General features: G+C 46.4%; 2 protein-coding genes across 2 annotated transcripts in view; both read left to right on the plus strand.

Moving 5' to 3' along the window:
- Nucleotides 1-1,134: 1,134 nt before the first annotated feature.
- On the plus strand, nt 1,135-8,739 carry VHL (von Hippel-Lindau tumor suppressor). Its single transcript, XM_004702438.2, has 3 exons — nt 1,135-1,513; nt 4,416-4,538; nt 6,773-8,739. Exons 1-3 carry the CDS (start codon nt 1,174-1,176, stop codon nt 6,967-6,969), a joined length of 660 nt encoding a protein of 219 aa, XP_004702495.1. The 5' UTR covers nt 1,135-1,173; the 3' UTR covers nt 6,970-8,739.
- Nucleotides 8,740-19,795: 11,056 nt separating this feature from the next.
- The window catches only part of IRAK2 (interleukin 1 receptor associated kinase 2), a 63,222-nt gene continuing 57,807 nt past the window's right edge, over nt 19,796-25,210 (plus strand). The window contains exon 1 of the mRNA XM_004702244.2: nt 19,796-19,889. Coding sequence (XP_004702301.1) covers nt 19,796-19,889 — 94 coding nt within the window. The remainder of the gene's footprint in view (nt 19,890-25,210) is intronic.

The raw sequence follows: 25,210 nt of genomic DNA on the forward strand, positions 1-25,210 counted from the left end.
TTGAACCACTGACCTTGTGGTGAGCAGTTCAACAAGTGCCCCCTACAGTGCCGCCAGGGTCTTTCCTACCGCTAAACATGGATATTTCTCAAATGCCCATTTCTAAAAAGAGGAACTTAAAGGCTCTGACAGTTTAAGAGCCTTGTTCAACATCCCATACCTGAAGCTAGTGCTGGGATGTGCACCCACGAGGATGTAATTCCAAGTGCTTGGCCTCATGTCTTCCTGGCACTCGGCAATTGTTGGGCTCAAACTCCCTCACTGCTGTCAAGTCCGCTCATTATGGGCAGGCAGCCTCGCCTGCCTCCCTCTGTTGAGTTTGAATTGCCAACCCTGTAGTTTGTATCTCAACACTTAGCCTACAACGCCACCAGGGCTCCTTGAGCCTTGATTGTTGTGGGGCAGTGGTTTTCACCAGGTTCGACGGCTGATTCTCAGCAAGCACACAGGCTGCAGTGTGAAGTTACTCCCTTCTGATTACATACAGGAGAAAGTCTCTGCGTAGTATCAGTTCTTGAACATCTAACGCTTGGCCAACCCTTTTAAGCCGAGAAAGCGGCTCGGTCAGAGCCCTGCGGGGAGAGAAAATAGTAACAAAAAGCAACTCCAGTCTTGTTTTCTTTAAGGTGTGTAATGTTCTATGCACTCCTCTTGGTACAGGACACGGAGTTTCCAGTTGTGGTTCTGGTATCAAATTTCTTCTTAAACCTGTTTAATTTTGTGTATAGAATACCTTTGAAAAATGCAAAAAACTGGTAAACTGCATTTCATGGGGACCTGAGACGGGAAATAAATTAAGTACTGCGACCCCAAATGGGAACTTGATTAATGAGAATAAAATTTTTTTTGGAGAAAATTATTAAATGGGTCATCGTGTGGACGGCAGGGAACATAACACCTCTTGCAGGTCTTTTGGGAATGCGCAAAACTTCCTAGTAACCCGGTAACCTAACGCCTCCGCCCCCTTACGCCGGTAGCCAAACGACCCTTCTGCGCATGCGCAGTCTCCAGACGGCCTCCCCGGAGTCGCGGTCCCACGCCCGTCCGGGAGCGCGCAAACGCACGCACGCACGCATGCACGCTCGCGGGCCCGGGACGCGCACGTACGCCCCGCCCCCTCCGGCTCGCAAACCCCGAGGCGGCAGGTCCCTGGTTGTTTCGTCCCCTGAGGTAATGCCCGGGAAGGCGGGGAACTTGGAAGAGGCCGAAGCCGGCGGCGAGGAGTCGGGCGCCGAGGAGTACGGCCCGGAGGAGTACGGTCGGGAGGACTCGGGCGCCGAGGACTCGGGCCCGGAGGCGTCGGACGCCGAGGAGTCGGGCGCCGAGGCGGACATGGAGGCGGGGCGGCTGCCGCCGGTGCTGCGCTCGGTGAACTCTCGCGAGCCGTCCCAGGTCATCTTCTGCAACCGCAGCCCGCGCGTCGTGCTGCCCGTGTGGCTCAACTTCGACGGCGAGCCGCAGCCCTACCCGACGCTGCCGCCGGGCACGGGCCGCCGCATCCACAGCTACCGAGGTACGCGCGCGGGCCGAGCGCCCGGGGCCCGGGGACGCCCCGCCGGCCGCGCGCAGGTGCTGCGCGGCCCCCGCGGCCCCGGGCGTCCGTTTCAGTCCTGGAGAAGGGCTGCACCCCCGCCGCCCCGGCTGTCGCCGTGGTCCCCGGTGTGCGGGCGCAGCAGGTCCCTGCCTTCCTGGAGGACGCGGGCGGGGAGGGACACAGGAACCGGGCCTGGCCCTCCTTTCGGCGGTGGAGGCGCTTCCAGGCAGGATGGGGGTTGGCGTGCAGTGGGGAGCCGGCGCCCGCCCGCCGCGGCAGTGCTGCCTTCGCCGAAGGAGCGGCCCGAGCAAGACCGGGTGCCCTGGAGGTGGGAAGAGTGTACGGAAGCCCCAAAGGCGATTCAAACGCAAGCCTCAGCCTGGGAGTCCGTCGACACTAAGCGACCCTATGTAGGGTTTTCGAGAGTGCCCGTCTTTAAACAGGGAAGAGACACTGTTCGGTTTGCACACTGCAAAGCCCCCCCTGGGTACGGTGCTAGGGGGGAGGAAGAGTGCTGGGCAGGAACCAGCCACGAAGTTGTAACCATTGTAACCGAGGTGAAGGGTAACTAGGTCTCCCGAGGACTGAGGCGAGCATGCGAGGTTAGCAAGCCTTTACCATAGCGTGAGCCCCACCCATGATTAGCCATAGGTTACAAAGTAGAACTGCTTTAATAGATAGATAAGATAGATATAGTTAGATAGATTGATAGATAGAACTGCTTGGTGTAGGGCTTTCTTGGGCCTCATCTTTAGGAAAGCAGGTGGCGGGCCATCTTCCATGCTGCCACTGGGTGGGTTTCAAACCATCCACCTCTAGGTTAGCAAGAACCTTTCTTTGTGCCAACCACATCCCCAGGCCTGTCTCTGGAGGTGCCCAGGGGCCTTGCACAGCCCACCTTTTAGTCATCTAGGTAGCCACTTCATGTCAGCCAGGGCCTCCCTGGCCTCACTCAGTTTTCAATCATTTTGTGAGGATCCTAATGGATCTCTCGTTGCCTGGTGCTGGTATATGTATTCAGTTCATTCTTCTTGAACTTCTGCCCCAAATTTCCCCTCAGAGTTCTTCCAGAGATCAACATTTCTATAGCCTCCCGTTTTATTTAGGAAGTTGTATGAATTTACATTCTTTAGCATTTATCTACTACTGCTTTAAGCTAAGCAACTACCAAATCTTCAAGTGAGGTGTTTACCAACATGACTGTGTTGGTTCTGAGGACCACCTCTCCTTCCTTAAACTGTCTAAGACTTGGGGCTTTATGTCCCCTCCCCTCTCCCCTTTTTTGTAAAGGATGCATTTGGTCCATAAGTTCAGATATTGTTTATGTACAGTGCAATGCACAGGTCTTAAAGTTTGCTGAGCTTGTACAGATACAGCACCATCTAGGTCCAGTTGTAATTGAGAACATTTTCATCAGGCCAGAAAACTCCCTCTTTTCAGTGCCCACTCACTTCCCTTCATCCTTCCCAGTGGCCATTGCACCTCTGCCTTTTCACACTCTAGATAGCTTTGTCTGTTTTTACAAAATGCTCCCTTTTCTGTCTGGCTTCTTCCTTTCAACATGATGGTTGTTTTTTGCATGACTTTTTAAAATTTTAGTGTGGTAAAAATATGTAAAGGGTGTAGTATTAAATTAAAAATTTTTTTGGGGGGGGGCCAGCCTCCACCTGCTGCTACTAATAATACCCACGGGTTCAGTAAGCACAATTGTACGGTTGAGATATGTAAATGTTATATTAAAATCATCGAGAGCATGAGAGATAATACAATAATACAGTCAGACATATTACATGGTAGCATTGCTCACCTCCGCCCCGTTTGGTGGTCCTCGGGCGGGGGGAACCCGGCTGCCAGAGTAGAAGTAGTTGCCTCCCTCGTCCTCCTCTCTCCCGAGAACCAGGGAACCTCCTTATTTATTGCTAACCATGCATCATATCACTTTAGGGGGATCTGATTACAGAATCATACATCACAGAAAGGGGCAATACAATTCACAACAATCTACGTCATAGGGAGGGGTTGCAACACAGGCAATACAAGCAATAGGAGGGGGGTGACCGAGGGGTGAACGCGCAATAGTAAGAAGAGGGAATTGGAGAACATGTGTGGCAAGATGGGTGCACCCTGGACTCGATGAGCTTAGTCATCTTAGAGTGGTCCCGGGCTTGCCTTTGGGCACTGCTTCAAGGGAACAATAGCAGAAGGGACTGGGCCCTACTTAGGGTGAGTCAGACTATACAGTCTGGTTGCTCTAGATGGCTGATGTTAAGGAGAATAACCTCTGACCTACTTTCGCTGACTGCCTAGTGTACAGTCATTCTCAAGCAGCTAAGTCTGGTACATATTTTGGGGGGAGACAGCTTGAGAGAAATCCTTCTGTTCCCCACAAAAGGGGACCTTCAAAGTGGACTTTTCCATGAACTTTTTAGAATCCCCGCAGACACCAAACATTTGCCATCCCCACCCTGTTGACTGGCACAGTTCAGTGACCCTGCTTGCCTCCAACCTGTTCACCTCTGAATTTTTGAGAAGCACGGATTTGAGGAGTCGTGGCCTTCTCTTCCGGATCGTTTGGTGTGATTTGCAGTCCTGTACTTCAGGTGAACTTTGCTTTTCCATCAAGATTACAGGAAGGTAGAGGAGTTGGAGCCTTGAGTACATACTCTGCTGTTTATTCTCTCTGTTACTTTGAGCTTTTTGAGACCTGTTTCCTCTTTTGTTAGTGGATCTGCCATGAAGCTTGACCAAAGGAAATGTTACAGAAAGTGGTGTGTGTACGTAAACAAAGAGGAGAGGAGGAAGGATTTCATGCAGGTTGAGGGAAATTGCTACCTTGACTCAGACCACTGTGGCTACTTAACAGACTCTGCTTCCTTAACAGGTCACCTTTGGCTCTTCAGAGATGCAGGGACTTACGATGGGCTTCTGGTTAACCAAACGGAATTGTTTGTGCCGTCTCTCAACGTTGATGGACAGCCTATTTTTGCCAACATCACACTGCCAGGTACTGATATTTCATCTTTTTAAAAAAAGGTTGTTTATTAAAATAAGTAGAGGCTGAGTCACTTGAAGAAGCCAAGTCCTTCCTGATTTTTGCCTGATGCTAGGCCAGTAGCCTGTTTCCTCCGAAGTAATGTTATTTGTGTGCACATTGTATACATGCATACTTGTACACGTATGTATGCATTGGATACCTATTGAGGAGTCGGTGGCCTCTTCCAGGATTACACTGTGTGTGGGAAAGTCAGCCCCCCACAACTAATCACGGGTTCAGGTAGTATAGTTATACAGTTAAGATATATATAAAGATTATCATAGTCATAGAGAATGAGAGAGATAGGAGAGAGAGTCAAATAAAGAAGTCAGACACGTTTCGTGGTAGCATGCTCACCTCCTAGATGGCCATGTTTTACCAGCCAGGTCCCAGGTCCACACACAACGTGGGCCAAGAGGGCAGGAAAGCACAAGAGCAGGCGGGCACTTTATTGCTAACCAAGGCTTATATCTACTTAGGGGACGTGATTACACACAACCATACATGTTACAGGAAGGGGCTGTACAATAGGCAATACAAGCAATAGGAAGGGGATATACAATGGGCATAGGTGTAACAGGAAGGGAATGAGCTAGGGGTGTACACATGATAGGAAGGGGAGGGACTAAGGGTATACATGTGACAAGAAGGGCGGAACCTAGACTCAATATAGCAGCCTCCCTGGGCTTGACCTCCCTGGGCTGTCCTTCAGGGAAACAATCTTTTATCCTTATGAGAAGGGAGTGGGCTCCACTTGTTGTGGAGTAAACAGTGGTGTCTGCTTGCTCTGGGTGGCTGATAACCCTTAGGGAGAATAACCCCCTGACCTACTTCTGTTGACCTCCAAGTGCATAGTCATCTGCCACGTGTAGCAAGCAGCTAAGTTTGGGATATATTTGGGGGAGACAACTTGGGAGGAATTTTTCTGTGTCCCACAGCACTCTTTGGAGTGATTTGCAGTCCTGTACTTCAGGTGAGCTTTGCTTTTCCACCAAGATGACAGAGAGGAAGAGGCATTGGAGTCTTAAGGACATACTCTGCTGCTTATTATCTCTGTTACTCTGAGTTATTTGACACCTATTTCTTCTTTTGTTAGTGGATCTGCTGTGAAGCTTGTCTGCACTAATGTTATTGAAAGTGGTTTGTATAAATTTAAGCAAAGAGAGGGAGAAGAGTTCATGTAGGTCAAGGGAGACGGTAGAAATTGCTACCTTGACTCAGACCAGTGTGGCTACTTAAGACATACATTGGATAAAAAGATGTGTATCTCTAGAGCTCTTTAGGCTCCTCAGAGATGGGCTAAATTAAAATAGCCGAATATAGAATGTTTCCTGACTCTGGAGCAAAACTGTACCCAGATAGGCTCAGGAGGTGGGAGTATAGTGGGTTTTATTTATATGACTTTGAATGTTGAAGCTCACAAGGTTTAAAACAAAAAGTTGAATTGAACATGAACATCATAGTTCACTATTTCAAGTTTAAACGGTTTCATTAGGGTGAACCCTAAGAAACTGATGTTTTTGTGAGTGAAAAAATAAATACCTGTAACTTCATAGGGTTCAAGCTAAAATATACAGAGATTTTGTTTTAAGGAAGTAGGTATATAAAAACCAACACTAATAAGTTAAACTTGGTCAATTATACCTTAATGGATACCCATAAGGAATAGTAAGTTCCCCAGTGCCCTTAAAATAGGATATGAGATACCCCCAAATCCAGTTATACACTAATTGGCTATGTCTCGCTGTGTTAGAACCACTCCAAAAGTAACACCACCATTTTGCTTGTTTGTTTTGCGGTATTGGGTAAGCTGAGCTCTACAGCTGTCCTGCTGGCTGCTTTCCGAGTGCCTCTCTCTGGGTGGTCTCAGGCCCTTTCCCCAGTGTGTGCTCTTCTGCTGGATAGCTGAGGGCTCCCAAGAGTCTAAAAACTATAGCTTCCTTATTTTCGGGAGACTTGGGCCAGTGTCATTTCATCCATATTTAGTTCTAACAAATTCCAGGCCCAGCACAGCTTCAAGCAGAAGTTAACCACACAAGGGATCGACTACCATGAGGCATGCATTGGGGCTGTCAAATCTATACACTGCTGCAAAATACATGCCCACTGTTTTATTTCCCATCCCAAGTGAGACTTGATGGTGGTACATGTGGCTGCCATGGTTGGCGTCCCGAGGCTGAGGGTGTGCCTTTCTGCCCTTACAGTGTACACCCTGAAAGAGCGCTGCCTCCAGGTAGTTCGCAGCCTGGTCCGACCTGAGAACTACCGGAAGCTGGACATTGTCAGATCACTCTACGAAGACCTAGAAGACCGCCCAGACGTGAGGAAAGACCTGCAGCGGCTGACGCAGGAGCACATTGCGCATCAGCGCACGGAAGGGGACACAGACGCGTCACATTGAAGTTGCACTCCGTGCTTCCTGTGATGGCCCTGACCAGTCTCGACGCAGATTCAGACCTAGGCGCTCGTCCTCACCGTCGGGTCTGTCTGCCTGCTGCAGTGAACTGTGCTCCGCTGACTTCACCAGGCGTTGTGAGGTTGACACGTATCTCAGTGTAATGCCTGCTCTCTTCAGAAGGGTTGATCAGGAGAAAGTAGCTGCGGTTTTGCCTCCAAGTCAGGCCAGTTTCTGTATCGGTGGTGTGTGAGTAATTTCATGAGGATTACAGCATACCCTTTGATTCCAAGACTGCACTAGCATCTGCTTGCAGCTGCTGTACTGTGGTTGGTGACACACCGGCCTCCCCGCAGTTGGGAGACTGAAATGACCTTGAGGCAGGCACAGGTCTGTCCCCTCAGACCCTGAACACATTCTGAGCTGCTGTCATACGTTGGAGGTTTTGTGGGTTTTTTGGCATTAATGTGTATAGAGTAAGCAAATGTTTTGAAGAGAATCATTTTGTACTAAGCACTTGTTAATTGTTTTTAACACTGCACTTTGCTCTGTTCACTCTTGTTGCAGTGCTATGTGACTGCTATTTGTGATGCAGGGTTGGCTCTACACAGAAAATGGTAGTCCTGTGTAATTCCAATGTTAGGGAGTGGAGCTACTGTGCTGGAAGTAAGCTTTTGCCAAGTGCAGGCATTTCTTTTCCTTTTTCAAGTTCATGACGTTTCCTTTTGCTTCTCGATTGGGTCGTCAGGTGGGATCTGGTGGCAGATTTCCCTCACTGGGGGAAAGCCTGCCAATGTCTGGCAGGTTATTCCTAGCACACAGTGGACTCCTGGAGTAGCCTGGGATGTTTTATAGTTTTATAAACGGACAATTCCTTTCTCATAGACTGGGCTTGAATTCTTTAACTCAAACTCAAAACATCCATGGAAGTTTGTATTTTATAGCTCATAGTTAACGAAAAATTGGGGAAAGTAGAAGGAAAGAAATCTCTAGAAATGCAACCTAAATATAACCACTATTAACATTCACGGATTGTTTCAGTCTTTTTTAGGGCATATGTTGTTGGTTTTTTACATAGTTGAAAGTATACTGTATGTACAATTTTGTATTCAACTCTTTCATTTAATGTACTGTAAATGTTTTGTTTTTTTTCTTGTTATAAGCTTTATAAGCCTTTACAACAGTCTCCCTTTTATAATTAATGGTTGGGATATGTCCAGGCATCTCTTCATTTTTTCAGGCACCATTCCTATTTGCTTAAATCAGAGTAAAATGAAAGAAACAAACTCGCACACTTCCCGCCACACTTGAGATTTCATGGAATCTACTGTCAACTTGCAGCATGTTCTGGTAATTCTCATCCTGTGATGTACTTCTAAGTCTCATGCTTTTTAAAATGAAGTGTTGGCTGGGGAGGAAACCTGGAGGCAGAGTCTGATGTGCTGTATGAGCCAGTCAGTCCTAGAGTGGGCCAGGACTGGGGCTTGAAGTGCAGGTGTTGGATTAATCCAAGCTCAGTTCTATTTTTTTTAACCAGTCTCTGTATCATAATGAGAGTCCATGTTCCTCTTACTAAGAACTGCAGTTTGAACACCATGTTTTGTGTTATCCAGGGAAGATGAAGAACCTGTAGCATTGTCTTTCATTTAAAATCTTGTGGGTGTAGTCAGTGTACTGCTCTTCAGAGACTGATGTTTCCAATCCTGAGGGTTTGTAGTTGCTTTTACAAAGAAGCAGTACTTCAATACTTAATTAAATGGTGCTGAGTAAAGGAAATGGTGAGGGTGTGTGGCGTTATTTTAAACAGGTTGGTTCTTCTCTGAGATTGGTGAACATGTTCCGCTCACGGGCTTGGAGCTGGGTAGGGGTAGGGTGGCAAAGCAAGCAAGCAATTAGCCTCAGTTCTTTTTTTTTATTTTTAATTTATTGAGGGCTCGTACACCTATCACAATCTATACATGAATCTATTGTGTCAAGCACATTTGTACATTTGTTCCCCTCATCATTTTCCAAACATTTGCTCTCCACTTAAGCCCTTGGTATCAACTCCTCATTTCCCCCCTCCCTCATGAATCCTTGATAATTTATAAATTATTATTTGTCACGCCTTACACTGTCCAGCCTTTTCCTCCTTTCACCCACTTTTCTGTTGTCTGTCCCCCAGCTCAGTTCTTTCTAACCTTGTTTTTTAAATGTTCTTCCTGTTAGCTTATTTTTCTTATAATAATGGAATTCTTACTGCCAAAAAAGTTTAATTCAGAAAACTATTAAGAAAAGCATTCTTAATCGGGTGAAAGCAGTCGTCATTTCTCCTCCCAACCCGTCATGAAAACGGAACCCTAAAAGGTTGTGGGTACTTTTCACCAGTAGTTACGCTGAGATGATGGTGGAAAGAGAAGACACCGGTGGAAATCCTTGTAGAAGGGTGTGAAGTAGCAGTGTCTCACATCCTTGACTCCTGAACTATTCAGACACTTGGATGCTAGGTTTCTGTCCCGTCCTGTGCTAGTCACTGGGCTTCCTGCTGACCCTTCAGTAGTCACATATTTTCCCTTTCTGTCTCCCTGCCTCAACATTTTCCTCTGACCTTCCCCTCCACTCACGGTACTTCATTAGCAGATTAGAAAAATTGGACACACTTGTGTGGGTAATCAGAAAGATTGGGCAATAGCACTGGATATAAAGATCAAACCTACAAAACTTGTTTAGGAATTTGGAACAACAGACCTTAGGAAAGTTTAAGTTAGCTGCACAATTGTGATTCATGACAACAGAGCTGGGATTAATGAAAGAAAGGCTTAGAGGAGATTCTCTAAAAACCATGTTGCCTCCAGTCCGTTTAGGTCAGCAGTTCTCAACCTGTGGGTTGTGACCCCTTTGGGGGTCGAGCAGCCCTTTCATAGGGGCTGCCCGATTCATAACAGAAAAATTTCAGTTATGAAGTAGCAAGGCAAATAATTTTATGGTTGGGGGGGGCGGTCACCACCACATGAACTGAGGAAGGGTCGCAGCATGAGGAGACTTGAGAACCTCTGGTTTAGATGCTCATGGCAGTCCTGTGTGTGTCAGAATTCTGCTCCACAGGGTTTCAAGTAGGTCTCGGGTCTGCTCTGGCTGCACTTGAACCCCTGGCTTTTCAGTTAATAGACAGGTGTGCTTACAATTTTCACTACTCGGGGAGAGGAAATACACTGAATTACTTTATGGAAAATTGAAGGGAAGTTAGACCTTGGATGTCGCCGCATCTGTTAGCTTGAGTGAGGAGAGATGACAGGGTCTCCTCTGTGGGAGGGTGATGATTAATTTAGGCCCAACCCTTGAGTTTTGAGCTGGCTGCTGCAGTTCTCCAGTGCTTGGGAGCTCCAGATAGGAACTAAAGGTATGCATTGTCACACGGGTCTGGGTTACCCTGCCTTGGGACAACTTCAGGGAGCAGAGAGGAATCTTGAAGAGGCAATGTCCCAGAGACTGGTTTATGTCTTTCCTTGAGGTGGAAGGACAGTTTTATCCATCGATAGATGAAAATTTTTTAAAAAGTCCCTTTGGGGACAGTTCCCAATACTAAAAGTGAGTGTACATTAATAGAGATTGACCAAATAAATGACCGTACTTCTAAATAAATCATTAAAGGTAAAATGGGTGCTTAATCATTGCCATTTTTGAGGAAAAGAGCCCTGGTAATCTGGTAGCTTAAACAATGGTTTGCCAACAGCCAGGTTGATAGTTTAAATCCACCAACCACTGCTTGGGAGAAAGATGAGGCTGTTGGCTCCCATAAAGATTTATTTATTTTTTGTTTTGAAACCGATTGTGGTAGCAGTTGTACAATATTGCTTGATGTGGTTGAACTACAGAATGTTATGGTATATGTAAGAGCTCCCAATAAAATGACTAAGAAAAAAAAATGTTATTTTTCAACAATTTCATCCACATATACAATTCAGTAGTTCAGTCATATCAAGGGGAGTTGTACAATCATTATGACAATAAATTCTAGAACATTTTCTTCCTTGTACTCATTGTTATTTGTGTACCGTATCTACTCATGTTTAAGCTGAGTTTTTCAGCACATTTTAAATTCAGTTTTTGTGGTAAAATTAGGTGCCTTGGCTGATAATTGGGTCGGCTTATACTCAAATATATACAGTAATTTTTTTAATTTGTGGCAAAAATATACAGAAGACATTCTCCAATTTGATAACTTCTACATGCGTAATTCAGTGCCATTGATTATACTCTTCATGTGGTACAACCATTATTGATAGCCTTTTCCACCACTGTTAACATAAACCCAAAGCTGCCTATGCAAAACCTCTCTCCTTCACCAGTGCAACTATTGGTCAACTTTGGTATCCTTTTTTCCCCCCTCAGGAGTTTTCTTGATATGATACATGTCATACACGTACATAGTTAGGACGATTTTAAAGAGTTGTACGTACATCATCTATCGGTTTTCATGCTCCCTCCCAACTCCCATAAGGATTTACAGTCAAACACGTCTTGTAGAGTCTCCGAGTTGGAACAGACTCAGTGGCGGTGAAAGGATAGCCACATTCCGAGCTTTGTACAACTATGCAGAATTTGCGCGACAGCAGTCGAAAGCGCAGGAAACGTCACCTTGGAGCCACTTGTGTGCTACCATATTTACTGAGTGTCACTGTGTCCAGGAGGCACTGCTAGACGAACAGGGAAGAGGATGGTGATTCAGGCAGGCCGGTCCCTGTTCTTACAGAGCTATGAAGGGACTTCATATGTTTGTGGGAAAATGAAAGATAATGGAATTGTTTCCACCGCCTTTTTTGAAGCTCATTTGCAGAGTTACAAAATAAAAGTATAATGAAAGTTGGGAACCAAAGAGATCCATTTGTAAAGAAGATAATTACAGAATAAAATTGTTGCAGCTCTTCCACATAGAGAGGAAATGAAGTGGATTTCAAGCTAGAACAGACTCAAACTTGGAAAGAAATGAGTAAATGACAGGGTAACCACAATGAGAGTGAATAATCCTCACATTCACTTGCTCACCATTGCTCTGTAACGGATTCTGCCCTGCTCGGTGGACATCACCTTCCTGTGTAACAACAAAGGAATTCACTGGGTGGGTCTGATGTAGATATTGGCCTGGGAAGTTCTTTCAGTTCACGCAGGAGTTCCTGTGGGAGACGGTACCTGACCTCTGCTTCTGAAGAGATTGGAATGGAAGACCAGGCCACTGTTGAAAAGGCCGTGCCCACAGAAGTTCAGGGTGAAGGAACTGTTCCCTCTCCTGGTGGAATGCTGCTCAGCCCAGGACCCAGCCTGGTTTGAAGGCATGCCCTCTCCTGGTGGAATGCTGCTCAGCCCAGGACCGCAGCCTGGTTTGAAGGCATGCCCACGCCCTCCATGCCGACTCGGTGCTTCTCTGCAGAAGCCTCAAGTGCTTAACCTGCGAGAAGAGCTGGTCTGCAGCCCCACTGCTCAGGCCACAGGCTGGGCGCGAACAACCAATAAATAGTCTGAAGCCATTCTTTTACAGTCTTGTAGAAAATGGAAATAAGGTAAATGGAAAATAAATACCAGTTTCTTTACAAAATAAATCATAAAGATTTAGTAAATACTAAAAGAAAATAATAAAAGAAACCCACAAACAAACTCGGCACAGGAAATTATGAGGAACAAAGAAACCAGCTATGTCATAAGGAGAGCAGCAAAATTACAATAACACGCCTATTGATAATTACGCTGAATGTAAATAGATTAAGTGAACTAGTCAAGATAACAGAGTAGTAGAATGGATAAGAAAACGACCCCTCAATATGCTGTCCACAAGTGACACACATTAGGCACAAAGACAAAAATAGACAAAACAAAAGATGGAAAGAATACTTCAAGCTAGTGGCAATTAAAAATACGGCAGCAGTGATAATGTTCATTTAGGATAAAATAGACTTTAAGGCAAAAACCAGCAAAAGAAAATTATAAAATGATTGAAGGGTATGTTAGGGTTCTCTAGAGAAACAAAGCCAGGGCACAGGATTTCATATATATATGAAATATATATATTTATGTGGAGGGAAGAGGGGCCAGCCCCCCACCACTAATCGTGGGTTTGATAGGCATAATTGTACGGTCTATATGTATATATATATATTATGTCATCAAGAGCATGAGCGATAGAAATAATGAGTCAGACACATTTCATGGTAGCAATGCTCACCTCAGCCCCGCTTTGTGGTCCACATGGAGAGAGGGAGAAGGGAAGGAGGACAAGGGGAAAGGGAATGGGAGTGAGGATGGGAGAGGAAGGGAAGCTGACCAGAGGCCAAGGGAGGGGAGCCCAAGAGCGCTCTTTATTGCTAACCCAGGCCTATATATCTGGGGGGAGTGCAAGCCCACAAATTACAGGTAAAGTCATACATCACAGGAAGGGATTGCACTATAGGTTATACAGCAGTGAGGGGGACAGCATCCTGTAACCTGGATATAAAATCTAAGGCTCATTATTTCTTTGCTTCACTGCCATGTAACCTGGCTACCTGCTTCCTGATGGTATTATTTTCTCCCAGGGCTTTAGGCAGACTTGTTCCTGTGTGTCTGATCCTTAAACTGTAGCTGCAACTGAACTGTGACATAATTCTCATCTCCTAGCAGCTGAAGAATCCCTATATCTATATCCTCTTCTGCATTTTTGAGTGCTTGTGAAAGGGCTGCTTTGTTCCACAACATTTGATATTGCAAAGATTCTAAAGGTGAAAGGTACGCCTTCATCAGTGTCCTCCAGTCAGCAGAAATCCGGTATTCATATTCCGCCAGAGATGTTCTCATATTAATTACAAAGGGTGAATCTGGACCATAGTTAGAGACAGCTTGCTTCAGATCTTTCGTTAACTTAAAGGAAAGGTGACATGCCACTGTTCTTGCCTCCCTAGATTGTCCCCCTCTCATGAATATGTCAGACAGGGTTGCAGCAGATAATCTTATTTTTACATTAGCATTTGATAACACGAGCATATCATGTCAAGCTGCCATACGCCCTTTCAAGGAACAGAGCACGCTGTTAGATTATATCAGTATGTGCAGGAATGTAGGGACAGATGAGCACTGAGCCAACCTCATGGCTGCTGCTTTTGGCAAACTACACCAGACCTAAAGGGAGATGCTTTACGTGTGGAGCAGAGGGACATTATCAGAGAGACTATAAGCAGCTATTACAAAAGAACAGGACAATTCACTGCAGAAAAGACCCAGGGAAATCTGGACTTTTGCCCCTGCTGCGATAGAGGTAGTCACTGGGCAGAGCATTGTCATTCAAAGTTCAACAATAGGGGACATTTACAAGGAAGTAACACCCAGCCAAAAAAACGAGTAGCAGGGCATGCTCAGAGCCCCTTTGAACAGAGCACAGGAAATAGAGGAAGGAGCTTGATCCAAGCACTGCCCAACAGAGCGCAGAAGGCAAAGCCTCTGCCTAACCCAGCAAAAGCATCTTTGAATGGCAGCAATCACAGGTATCTCCCAATCTCACAGCAGGACACCAGACCTAACCAAACGTGCAAAAGCCCAGCCTCTGTCCTCGCTGCAGTAAGTTTAATTAACCTACTAAAGACTCAGAAGCCCTCACAGCAGTTTGTTGATTCTAAAAAGCAGGAGCATCTTATTGAAAAAGTAATACATTTTTTATCAGGAAAATTTAACCTAAGTACTCCAGGAATTCAAGTTGATACTGGAGTTATTCAGAGTTTTGAAGGAAAGCTAAAAGCTGGAATCAAATCATAAATTATTAAGAGCTGTAATTGGGGCAGACTATGGGACATTTATTAGGAAAGTCCAAACTAAATTCTCAAAGTATTCTGGTGGTTACTGGAATTATTGATCAGGATTATGAAGAAGAAATTAAGGCTTTGATGAAGTCTGCCATGGTTTATAAAGAAGGAAGATTGCTTAAACCAATTTTTGCTTCCTTGCCTTTCTAGAGTTAAAACTTATGCCTATCAGGAAAGAGTAATGGAGAAATCTGACCACCCTTTAAATCAAGGGGTCTTTTGGAATGCTGTTGTGGGGAACCAACAGCACCCCACATGGAATTAGAAATTGGAGGAAAACGGTTTAAGCTCTGGATATGGGGTCATTTCCTTAAGACATTCACCAGGGCCTAAGACCTGCCCACTAACTTCCTCTAAATCCGGCTTGGAAGGAATGAGAGAAGTTAACCAAGACAGAATATTGCAAGATTGTAAAATCATACAGTGTAAAGAGCCTGTAATTTTATTGATAAACTTATAGAAAAAAATGGCTGTGGTAAATTAGTTCAAAAACAGCTGGAGAAATTTATTAAGAATTTTTCAGTCTTTCAAATTATCCTGAATGTGGTAAGAAGTTCTCACAATTAGTTAGCTCTCTAGATTCCCGGAGAGCTGGAAGCCGAACTCTATATAACAATCAACTCTATCTAAGTCGTTTTACTGGTTCAAAACCAAGCAAGTTAACTGAGATTGCTAGCAGTGATTTAATATCTGCATTGTTAAAACAGAAGAGGGAGAAGAGAAATCTTATGTGTGACAAAGTTCATTTAGTCATTTTAACTAAAAAAAATTTCTCCTTGCTAAAAGCTTGTAACAAAGTTGGGCAGATAAACACATTTTCACTTCCACAGAAAAAGCTGATCCTAAGAAGTCCCAGGAAGACGGGAATTGGGTTTGGGATCCAGGTCCATTTGTCACCTGGAGGAAGGTTTTGCAGAGTAAAGCTGATGGACTCCTGTAGTATTAAATAAAAAATGACGCTGAGGGAGGTGGGGGGGCCAGCCCCCACCGCTAATACTCCTATTACTACTACTCGGATTCAGTAATACTACTTCTGGGTTCAGTAATGCACAATTGTACGGTTGAGATATATAAATATTATATTAAAGTCATTGAGAGCATGAGAGATAATACAATAATACAGTCAGACATATTACATGGTAACATTGCTCACCTCCGCCCCGCTTGGTGGTCCTCATGCCTTGTGCCTCCCCGCCCCAGGTTACTGAAGCCTGTGACAGGACCTGAACAGTGGGACCTGTGGAAATTACCACTTGCCACTAAGCCTTTAACAGGCTACACAGGAAGCTTTACTGGCACCAGTCGGTCTGGCTATACTTATACTTTTCACAGGAATGAGACTCGATATATAGCCTCGTGTGTAAAGCTGCCCTATGTGCTTGCTGTAAGAAACACCGTCATAAATGAAACTGCTCGCAGTGCCACTTGCCATAATTGTAAATTGTTCGCTTGCATTAACCATGCTCTGCTTATAAACCTCTCAAAAGACAGCATCCTCATCCTAAAGAGCAGGATGGGGTGTGGATCCCAGTGGAGATGAAATGCAGATATGGGAGAGCAGTCCAGAATCGTCCTTCAGGATGCAAGTGGTGTTGGAAATGCTGAAAAGACCTCGCCGATTCGTGGGAATGTTCATCGCAGCTATAATTGGACTCATAGCCATTGCCACCACTGCTGCGTCGCTGGGGGTGCTCTGTAAGAGTCCATCCAAACTGAGCATTTCGTACAGAAGTGGCAAGTGAACTAACTCACTTCAGCTCTGGGCCACTCAGGCAAAGGTGGACGAGGAACTGGTGTGTGTGTGGGGGGTGAGTAGCGGAGCTGCAGCAAACTGTCCAGTTGCTGGGAGATCAAACATGGACTTGCAATATCAATTAATGCTAAAATGTGATTGGAATGTAACTAATTTTTGTATAACTCCTTACCCATATAATAAAACATTGCATGATTGGGATTTGATTAGAAAACATTTGCAAGGGTTTAAGGGAAACACTTCATTAGATGTTGATCAGCTTAAGAAGGATATTTTCTGTACATTCAAAGACAAGCTTGAGGCATCTCCTGGCTCTGACATGATTAAGCAGTTGGTGAATGGCCTGGAAGGGTTGGACCCTCGAGCCTGGACTCAAAGCATTTCACATAGCTTAAGTTCCAGAATGACTGTGTTGTTCATCATAATTCTGATGCTCGCAGTCTCGTGTTGCTTCTATAGGAAGCTAAGAGATATGAATGAAGAGAGACCATGTTGCCTCCGTGACACTATTAAATCTTAAATGTGATGCAGAAGGGGGAAACTTGGGAAACTAGCACTGAGGGAAATAGAACTGGGATTTATTCCTTGTCTGGTACAGAGGGAAACTGGAAGGCCCGCATTCCACGGTAGGAAGGCCACCACTGGTGGTTGGAGACATAGTCCGAGTACATTTTCCTGCGATAGTCTATCATATCCACAGCTTCTCTCTTTAAAGCTGTGTTGCCTTAAAGTGTGCAAATGGTTGATTCTATCTCCCTATAGAAGCAGACATTCCTATTGGCTCTATTTCTTCCCACTGCAGCATCCAGCCCCTCTCATACCTTCCCCCAGTAGCAGTTGTGCATAGTGAGACTTTATCCCTTGTGCCTGGATTCAAAACGTTTACCATAAACCTGAATTTTTGGCTATATTAATTTGGCCATTAAATTTGCCTTGACAGCTTTCAATGTATAGAAAATAACCAATCTGCCCCTGTGGCTCTTTTAAATTTTATATGTAAAACAAAAGGGGGAATTGTGGTGTTATAAAGAGACTTTCCCCCAGCTTTTTCTCCCCCAAAGACATGCCAAACATTAGTGGCTATTTCTTAGCATATGGTGGGAAGTCAGATGCTTAGAGACATCCTCCCTGAAGGCAGTCAGTTGCCAGACTACTGTCTGGTCCCACCACAAGATGGGCCCACTCCCTGCTGTTAAGAACAATGGGCTACTTCGCACTAAAGGCTGTGGCCATCAGTCTGGTCCCAGTAGGTGGGGTTTACACCCTACTGATTATGGTTTCAATAGTGAGCCAGAGAACAGGTCAAACCGGCTCAGTGGCATCCAAAGTTAATCTGCCTCCCAGAATCTAGGATTCGCTCATCTTGTCACATGTGTACCCCTATACCTCCCCTTCCTATTGCGTGTACACCCTTAGATTGTGCCCCTCTCATTACTGTAGTACCTATAGCACAACCCCTTCCTGTGACATATGTCTTTACCTGTAATTAGGGCCTTGTTCGCCCCCAAAGAGATATAAGCCTTGGTTAGCAATAGAGAAGCTCTCTCTCTCTCCCCACTATCGCTTGCTCCGGCAATTCCCACCTTCCACTTCTCCACGTGGACCACCAAGCAGTGCTGAGGTGAGCATGCTACTATGAAATGTGTCTGATTCCATTATTTTAATCTCTCTTCTATCTCTCATGTTCTCTATGACTTTACCATAATCTTTACTTATTATCGCTTACAATTGCCCCTACCGGACCTGTGATGATTTGTTAGGGGCTGGCATAATCTGCTTGTATTTCCCCTACAACTTTAAAATGGATCAAAAAGTAGATCAAATGATAAGAATTTACACATTAACTTAACTACATTTGCCATGACTGAGTTTACAAACTTCTCTATCCGATAACAAGACTATTCATGTCCCTCAACTAAGATCAGAGGGGATTCACCAGAGGCTTAATCCATGCATGGACCCTGCACATGGATTTTGGCCTTCCACTGCATCCATAGCCCTCTGCAAACCAGGTGTTCACGATTTAAACTCTGATACCATTCCTTTCTTTGGATTTGGATTATATGATTTAAAATCCATGGATCACATAGGCTGGTGTGCTTTCTCCATGTGGACTTAGTTGACGCCTCACTTAGACGACTGCTTGTTGGGAGACAACCCTGGAAGACCCTAGACACTATTCCTCCTGATAACCAGGTGCCATCTAGTTTCTTCATGACCCATGCACCTGTGGAGCCCTTGGCTGGTTTCTACCCTCATTACCATTGGGAAGCACGCTGTAGTGAGCTTATGAATGGAGTTGCACCTGCAGGATTATGAATGGAACCCACCAACTGCCCCAAGGGAGAAAGATGAGGCTGTCTGCTCCCATAAAGTCTTGGAAACTTTAAGGGGCAGCTTTATTCTGTTCTATCAGGCGGCTAGAGGTTGGAATGGATTCTTGGGCTGTGTGTGTTTTTTGAGGGGAGGATACGTTATTGCCATTTAACACGTGATAATTTACTTGGTGTTTTTTATTTATTACTAATGTCCTTCCGTCAAAACACCTAGATTATAAATCCCATGAAACAAAAGACTTCTGCGTCTCCATTCAGTGGATTCTGGCTCATAGTGACTGCAGGGCAGAGCAGGTAGCCCCTCAGGAACGTAGGAATTCCCAAACTGCACATCTGTATGGGCCTCACTGTGTCCGACAGTCCAACGCCTCAAGCCAATGACCCCTCGGGCTTCCTTAAGGGTTTTGTGAATTTTCTTTTTATGTTTCCCAACCCCGGATTCATGCCGACAAGGTTTCCGAGGCTGTCGACCTCTATGGGAGTAGATAGTCTCATCTTTCTCCTGTGGGGCAGCCTGTGGGTTTGAACCACCGACCTTTCGACAGTGACCCCAGAGCTCCTACATCTAGGTCAGTGCTTGGCAGACATCAGGTATTCAGTACAATATTTGGTGAGTGAGTGTATGTCCTTTAGAGCCAGGTACAATGGAAATGGATTTAGAAGGGTATCAGACTGCCACCGAAAGCCCCCCTCCCCCCTCCCCCCGGCGGCCTTGAGTTGCTGAGCTTGGTCCCCCTTGTTGGCCCAGCTCGGGGACCCTCCGCGCGGCCCCCGCTAACCGCGTCGTGCCGCTGGCGGCCGCTCGGGGGCAGTGGAGCCCGCCGCCCGGTCCCTCCCACTTCCCGGGCGGCCGGAGGGAGCCGCCCACCCCGGGCGCAGCCGGGTCCGGCCGCCGTGCGGCTCATTCGCTCCCCGGCCGGGCCATCGGGCAGGTCCCCGCCATGTGCTGCTACATCTACCAGCTGCCTTCCTGGGTGCTGGACGACCTGTGCCGCAACATGGACACCCTCAGCGAGTGGCAGTGGATGCAGTTCGGTGAGTGGGGCCGGGGCGCAGGTGAGGTGGGCGCGATGGATCGATCCCAGGGCTCGGAGCCCACCGGGTCACCCGCGCTGGTCTGGGTTTCGGTTTTGTTAGTCCCGGGGCTGGGCTGGTTGTACGTGCCCTGGGCCTGGACGAGCCTCGCTCGGGATCCGCGCAGCGCCGGACCCCTCCCTGAACCCCAGTTGGGTTACCCGGGAGGTGGACTGTGCCCCGGGGGTGCGCTGGCGCTGAGCTTTCTGTTGGGACCCACTGCCAGCTGTTTTCTTGTTCGTCACCAGTACCTCTGCTTTGCTGCCGTTCGCCGTGAAACGTCATCCTGTAAGGATAACTAAAACAGTTCTGAAGCACAGCGACCTTAGCTAAGGAACAAGGCAGCGTAGGACCGCCCTGTGGATTTCTGAGGCTGTAAACTTTATTCGCAGAAAATCTCATCTTTCTCTCACGAAGCAGCTGGTGGGTTGGAACTGGAGACCATGAGATTAGCAGCCCAATGCATAATCCACCAGCCTCCTGGGCCCCCTTCCCCTAAGAATAAACTCAAACCCAAGCTCACTGCCTTCCTGTCGATTCCGACTCTATAGGGCAGGGTAGAAGTGCCCCTGTGGGTTTCACAGTCTAATTCCTTACAGGAGTAGGAAACCTCCTGTTGCTCTGGTAGGAATAGCCATTCATGTGCTGGGGCCAGTTCTAGCCTTTACATATAGTATTTTATTTAATGGGCTGCAAAAAGGAGGTGTGGGACTTGAACCCCCGCAGTCTGGCTCTACCAGGAAACACGATGTTGTAATTTCTTGGTGCCCCCCAGCCCTACCTCACCTCTCCCAACTTTCACTCCGCTGACATTTAGCCAGGTGACCTGGGCATTTAGGAAGAAGCTGTGTGCTGTGTGTGTGTGTGTGTGTGTGAACTGTAGATGATATTTGTATCTTCATAAAAATTGTTAGTAAAATTATTGTATTAAAAAAGCACCTACATACATAATTAGATACCCATGTAAGTTAATCTGCCCTATTGGGTTGCTGGAAGTTAAAATCAACTCAACAGCACACAACAATAAGGAAGCGTTAAAGATGATCATTTTTTTGTTTTGTTTTAATCAATGTAGCTAGTGCTAATTTATTTTTTAAATGGTGTGCATATTTTTTACTTGGTCATTTAAATTACAAAATAACATTTAAAAGAGTATGTATGTATACAGTTGAAATACTACTACTAATAGAATGACAGTGTGTGAGGTGGAGTCAGAAAATTCATGGAAAACTTCCATTATCTTTTAATTTAATTTTTCCATGCATTTTTGAAGCCCCCTCATGTGTTATCCGTTACGTTTGGCCAAGATATGCATATTTTTAAGAGTAGTCTTCAGCTAGGGAGGATTTACTCCCGAGGAGACATTTGCTAATGTTCAGAGAGAGACCTTTTTGGTTGTCACAAATAGAGAGATGCTGTGCATAGAGGCCGGGGTTAGTACTTAAAATCCTGCAGTGCCCAGGGCAGCCCTTCACAACAAAGAATTGTCCAGTGTCGGCAGTGCCAAACCTGAGAAGCCCTCTTGTAACCCAGTAAGGAACATAATGCATGCTTATGGCAAAATATTGTTAGAGAGAAAAGATTAGTTAAAATTCCACCACCCTGGGGTAACCATTCTCCCCTCTCCTCCTCTTTTTCTCTCTCCTCTCCTCCTCTTCCTCTTCCTCCATGTTTTATGGTGAGCTGAGTGAAGGTTTACAGAGCAGATCAGTTTTCCACTCAACAAGGCGCACACATGTTGTTTCATCTCTCTCACGCGGTGCAATCCCCTCTGTGTACCATGCTTTATCCCATGTTCTTCTTCTGTTTCTGGGATCATTCCACCTTCCCTAATCTCCTGAACTATGCCTTTGGTTAGATGTTGCCCTTTTGATCTCAGATGGTTGGTTGTTCAAAGTTTGTGTAGCTCCCTAGTGCTGGGCTCTTCCTATGGACCTGCTGTCTGATTGGAAAATGAACCACAGACTTGGTTCATTTCCAAAACTGATGGGTGACTAAGGGTCATCATCTTGGGGTTCCATTAGTCTTTAGAGCTTGGTATTTTTCATAATTTTGAGTTCTTTTCCACATTTTGTATCCCACTCTGCCCAGGACCTTCTAATGGGATCATTGTCAGAGCAGTTGGTGGTGGTAGCTGGGCACCACCAAGTTCTTCTGGTCTCAAGGTCACGGAAACTGGTATTCCTGTGGTTCATTAGTCTGTTGGACTAATTGCCTTCCGTTTCCTTTCCTCTGGACGAGCAGAGCCAATAGTTGCATTGTGGATGACTGCTCAGAAGCCTTTCAGACCTCAGTCACTATTGACCAAACTAGGATGGGGAACATTGTCTTTGTGGACTGACTACGTTTGCTCCGTGCCAGGCAAAGTGGTGGGTATTTTAGGCATTTTATGCCTTCTTTTTTCTTTTCCTAAACATATTTATTTCTGCGTTTGTATTTTTTTTAACGCACAAAAACAAGACAGAGCAAAACCAAGCAACAATATACAACAAAACAACAAACCAATGACAAAAAACAAAACACAAGAAAGAAAAGCTTATAGTTAGTCCAAGGACTGTTTGTTGGCCTTTAGGAATATTTTCCAGTCCAGTCTGATGGGGCACCATGCCCTGGCCCCAAAGTCCACTTTCAACATTCCTTGGGGACCTTGCCGCTCCATTCCCTTGCTTTTCTGTTGCACCCCTTTAGTGTTTTGCCTCGTGTGGCGGGATCAGATTGGGCAACAATTCCCACACTGTGTCTCCGGTGTTGTCCCCTGTAGGGGTATGGGTCAATGAGGGACATCATGTTTCATAGTGGGGCCCGGCCATGTGGTCCTCTCTGTGGACTGGCTGCTCTAATCGGGAACATCGTCCTCAAGGCCTGGTGGCCCAGGATGTGCTCCACTCTCTCCTCCTCCCCCATTCCTCACAATTGACACTCCAATCAATTTTAGAACTTTTTTTCCCCATGGTTAACTCAGTTGTGTCATCACCATCAGTTCTAGTGCTCCCTCCCCCCTGCCCCTCTGCAGCCCGCTGGATACCTGCTGGCTGGCAGCATCTCTACATTCTCTCCTGCCACGCCCACTCTGGTCTTTGTAGTTCCTGCTGCCTCCCCTCCTGTCCTCCCCCAGCCACCCCCTGTCCTTCCCATGGCTGACTAGCTCAAACCGCACCACTTCATGAAAATGAAAGAATCAGCTTTGATTGCAGCTCTCTGGGCCGAGAGAGGAGGCTCGTGCCTGCACACTCAACCCTCATCAGGGGTGGCAGACAGGCTTTATACAATAGTTAAACCAGGGGGCTAGATTGGGAGGAGACATTCAGTTCCATTCTCTGCTGAACAGACAGGTAGGACATTGGGAGAGGGTCAGGAGGGACACCTGTGATGAGTCAGGGTCTGTCAAGACTTACTGCATTCCTCGCTTATCTGGCAGAAGGTTATTGGGAGAGGTTAGGGGAGCAGAGTCAAAGCCTGTCTGGAGGGCCGGAGGAGCTTTTCTGGCAGGAGTGTTTGTGGTTCAGCCAGAGCCTGGCAGGCTATCGGGGAGGGGCTAGGAATAGCAAGGTTGAGGTCATACTGGATGGCAATTTTAACAACATGGAGTGCTTTAAGCTAAGTGGGTTCCTACAATCTGTATTCGTTTTCTATTGCGACTGTAACAACCACCACAAACTGTGGCGCACAGCACCGCCACTCGATTGCCTTACATCCTGGAGGCCACAGATTTGCACTTGGTCTCAATGGAAGCAAGGCCAGGTGTAGGCTGGGCTGTATCCCTTTGGGGGCTGGGGGAGTGGGGCTGGATTTCTTTGTCCTTTCTCCCCAAAACTGGCCTCCTGTCTCTCTGGTGACTCCTTCCCCTGGGCTGAGTCAGCAGTCTATCATCTTCAACCCCCTCCCCCTGCCTGCTTCTCTCATCTTAGCTCTGACCTTGGCCTTCTGCCTCCCTTAGGAGGATCTCGTGGTGTAGTAGGCTTTGCATTAGGCTACTAAACCACAAGGTCAGCAGTTACTCCTTCTGTTCCCATAAACAGGTTACAGTCTGAGAAACCTTTGGGGGCAGTTCTGCTGACCACAGAGTTCTGTAGATCTCAGTTCCTGCCACCTTTCGTGAGGCCGTCCTGCCTCCCTCACCACCACTACTGTCCTTTGGGTCTCACTTCCTGTATTCTGCTTCTCAAGCTTTGACGTGATTTTTTTATTATTTGTTTTCATCTGCCTCTCCCTGTAGACTGGGGCACAGGTGGTTAGATGCTTGGCTGCTAATGGCAAAGTGGGCAGTTGGAATCTATCCGCTCTGTGGGGGAAGATGCCACAGGTGGCTTCCACAGAGGTTTACAGCCGCTGTGGATGCTCTATGGCTCTACCCTGCCCTATTAGGTTGCTCTGAGTTGGACAATAGGTTGGATTGTTTTCTCTCCATCGACTATAAGCTTGCTGAGAGTAGAGACCTCACACCTATATTCCCAGAGCCTAGGGCAGCACCTGACAAAGGGAGATGCTCAGGTAGAATCTGAGTAAGAGTAAGAATACAGGGTGAACTGAATAACAGCCGTGAGGGCTGCAGGGTTCAGAGGTAGCTTTGAGGTATGGTCTGGCCACTGCCCCTGTCAACAGGTCATAGGATGACAGATGACTTGATACACGTGCTCACTGTATGGTTGTTGTCAGAGATAATATGACACACCTTCTGTAGTAGCTGCTGCTGCTGCTATCCTCATTTTACAGGTGAAACCAAGGCACTCGGGGAGGTGAAGGGCCTTCCCAACTTCACAGCAAGTAGTTGGCAGAGGCGGGATTTGAACCCAGGCCTCTCTACCACCAACATGAGCATGTATTATACCTGTGGGAACAAATTCTGGGAGACAAGAAGCAAATGTGTAACTCAAGGTTTTCTCTGGAGCTGCCAAGTTGGGATGATCAATGAGGACTTTTGCTTTCTCCCTCACCCCCACCCCAAGAATGCCCACCACGACCATGTGCTGCCAGTGTCCATTGGAAGAAACATGTGCGTGGCTTTTGCTTGGCCAACAGGCCTCAGCTCCCCAGGATTTCTCATTTGTCTTGCTCTGTCTTAAGGGTCTGGTGAAGTGGATGGAGCTAGACCAGTACTGCAGACACAAATCACTTTCCTGGGGTTACACTGCCCAAACCAGAGGGCCCCTCGGAGTTGAGTTCTTCTCTTCTGTGGCTCCTGGGCAGAACGTGCCACCAGAGAGCAGGACCTCCGGCTGCTGATGGCAGTCCTGGGCTTTTGTTTTCCCATTTTACATCACGCTGCCTCCAAGGGTGGGAGG

Source organism: Echinops telfairi, unplaced genomic scaffold (genome assembly GCF_000313985.2).
Source record: "Echinops telfairi isolate 266 unplaced genomic scaffold, ASM31398v2 ScPeMD7_31;HRSCAF=116, whole genome shotgun sequence".
Lineage (NCBI taxonomy): Eukaryota > Metazoa > Chordata > Mammalia > Afrosoricida > Tenrecidae > Echinops > Echinops telfairi.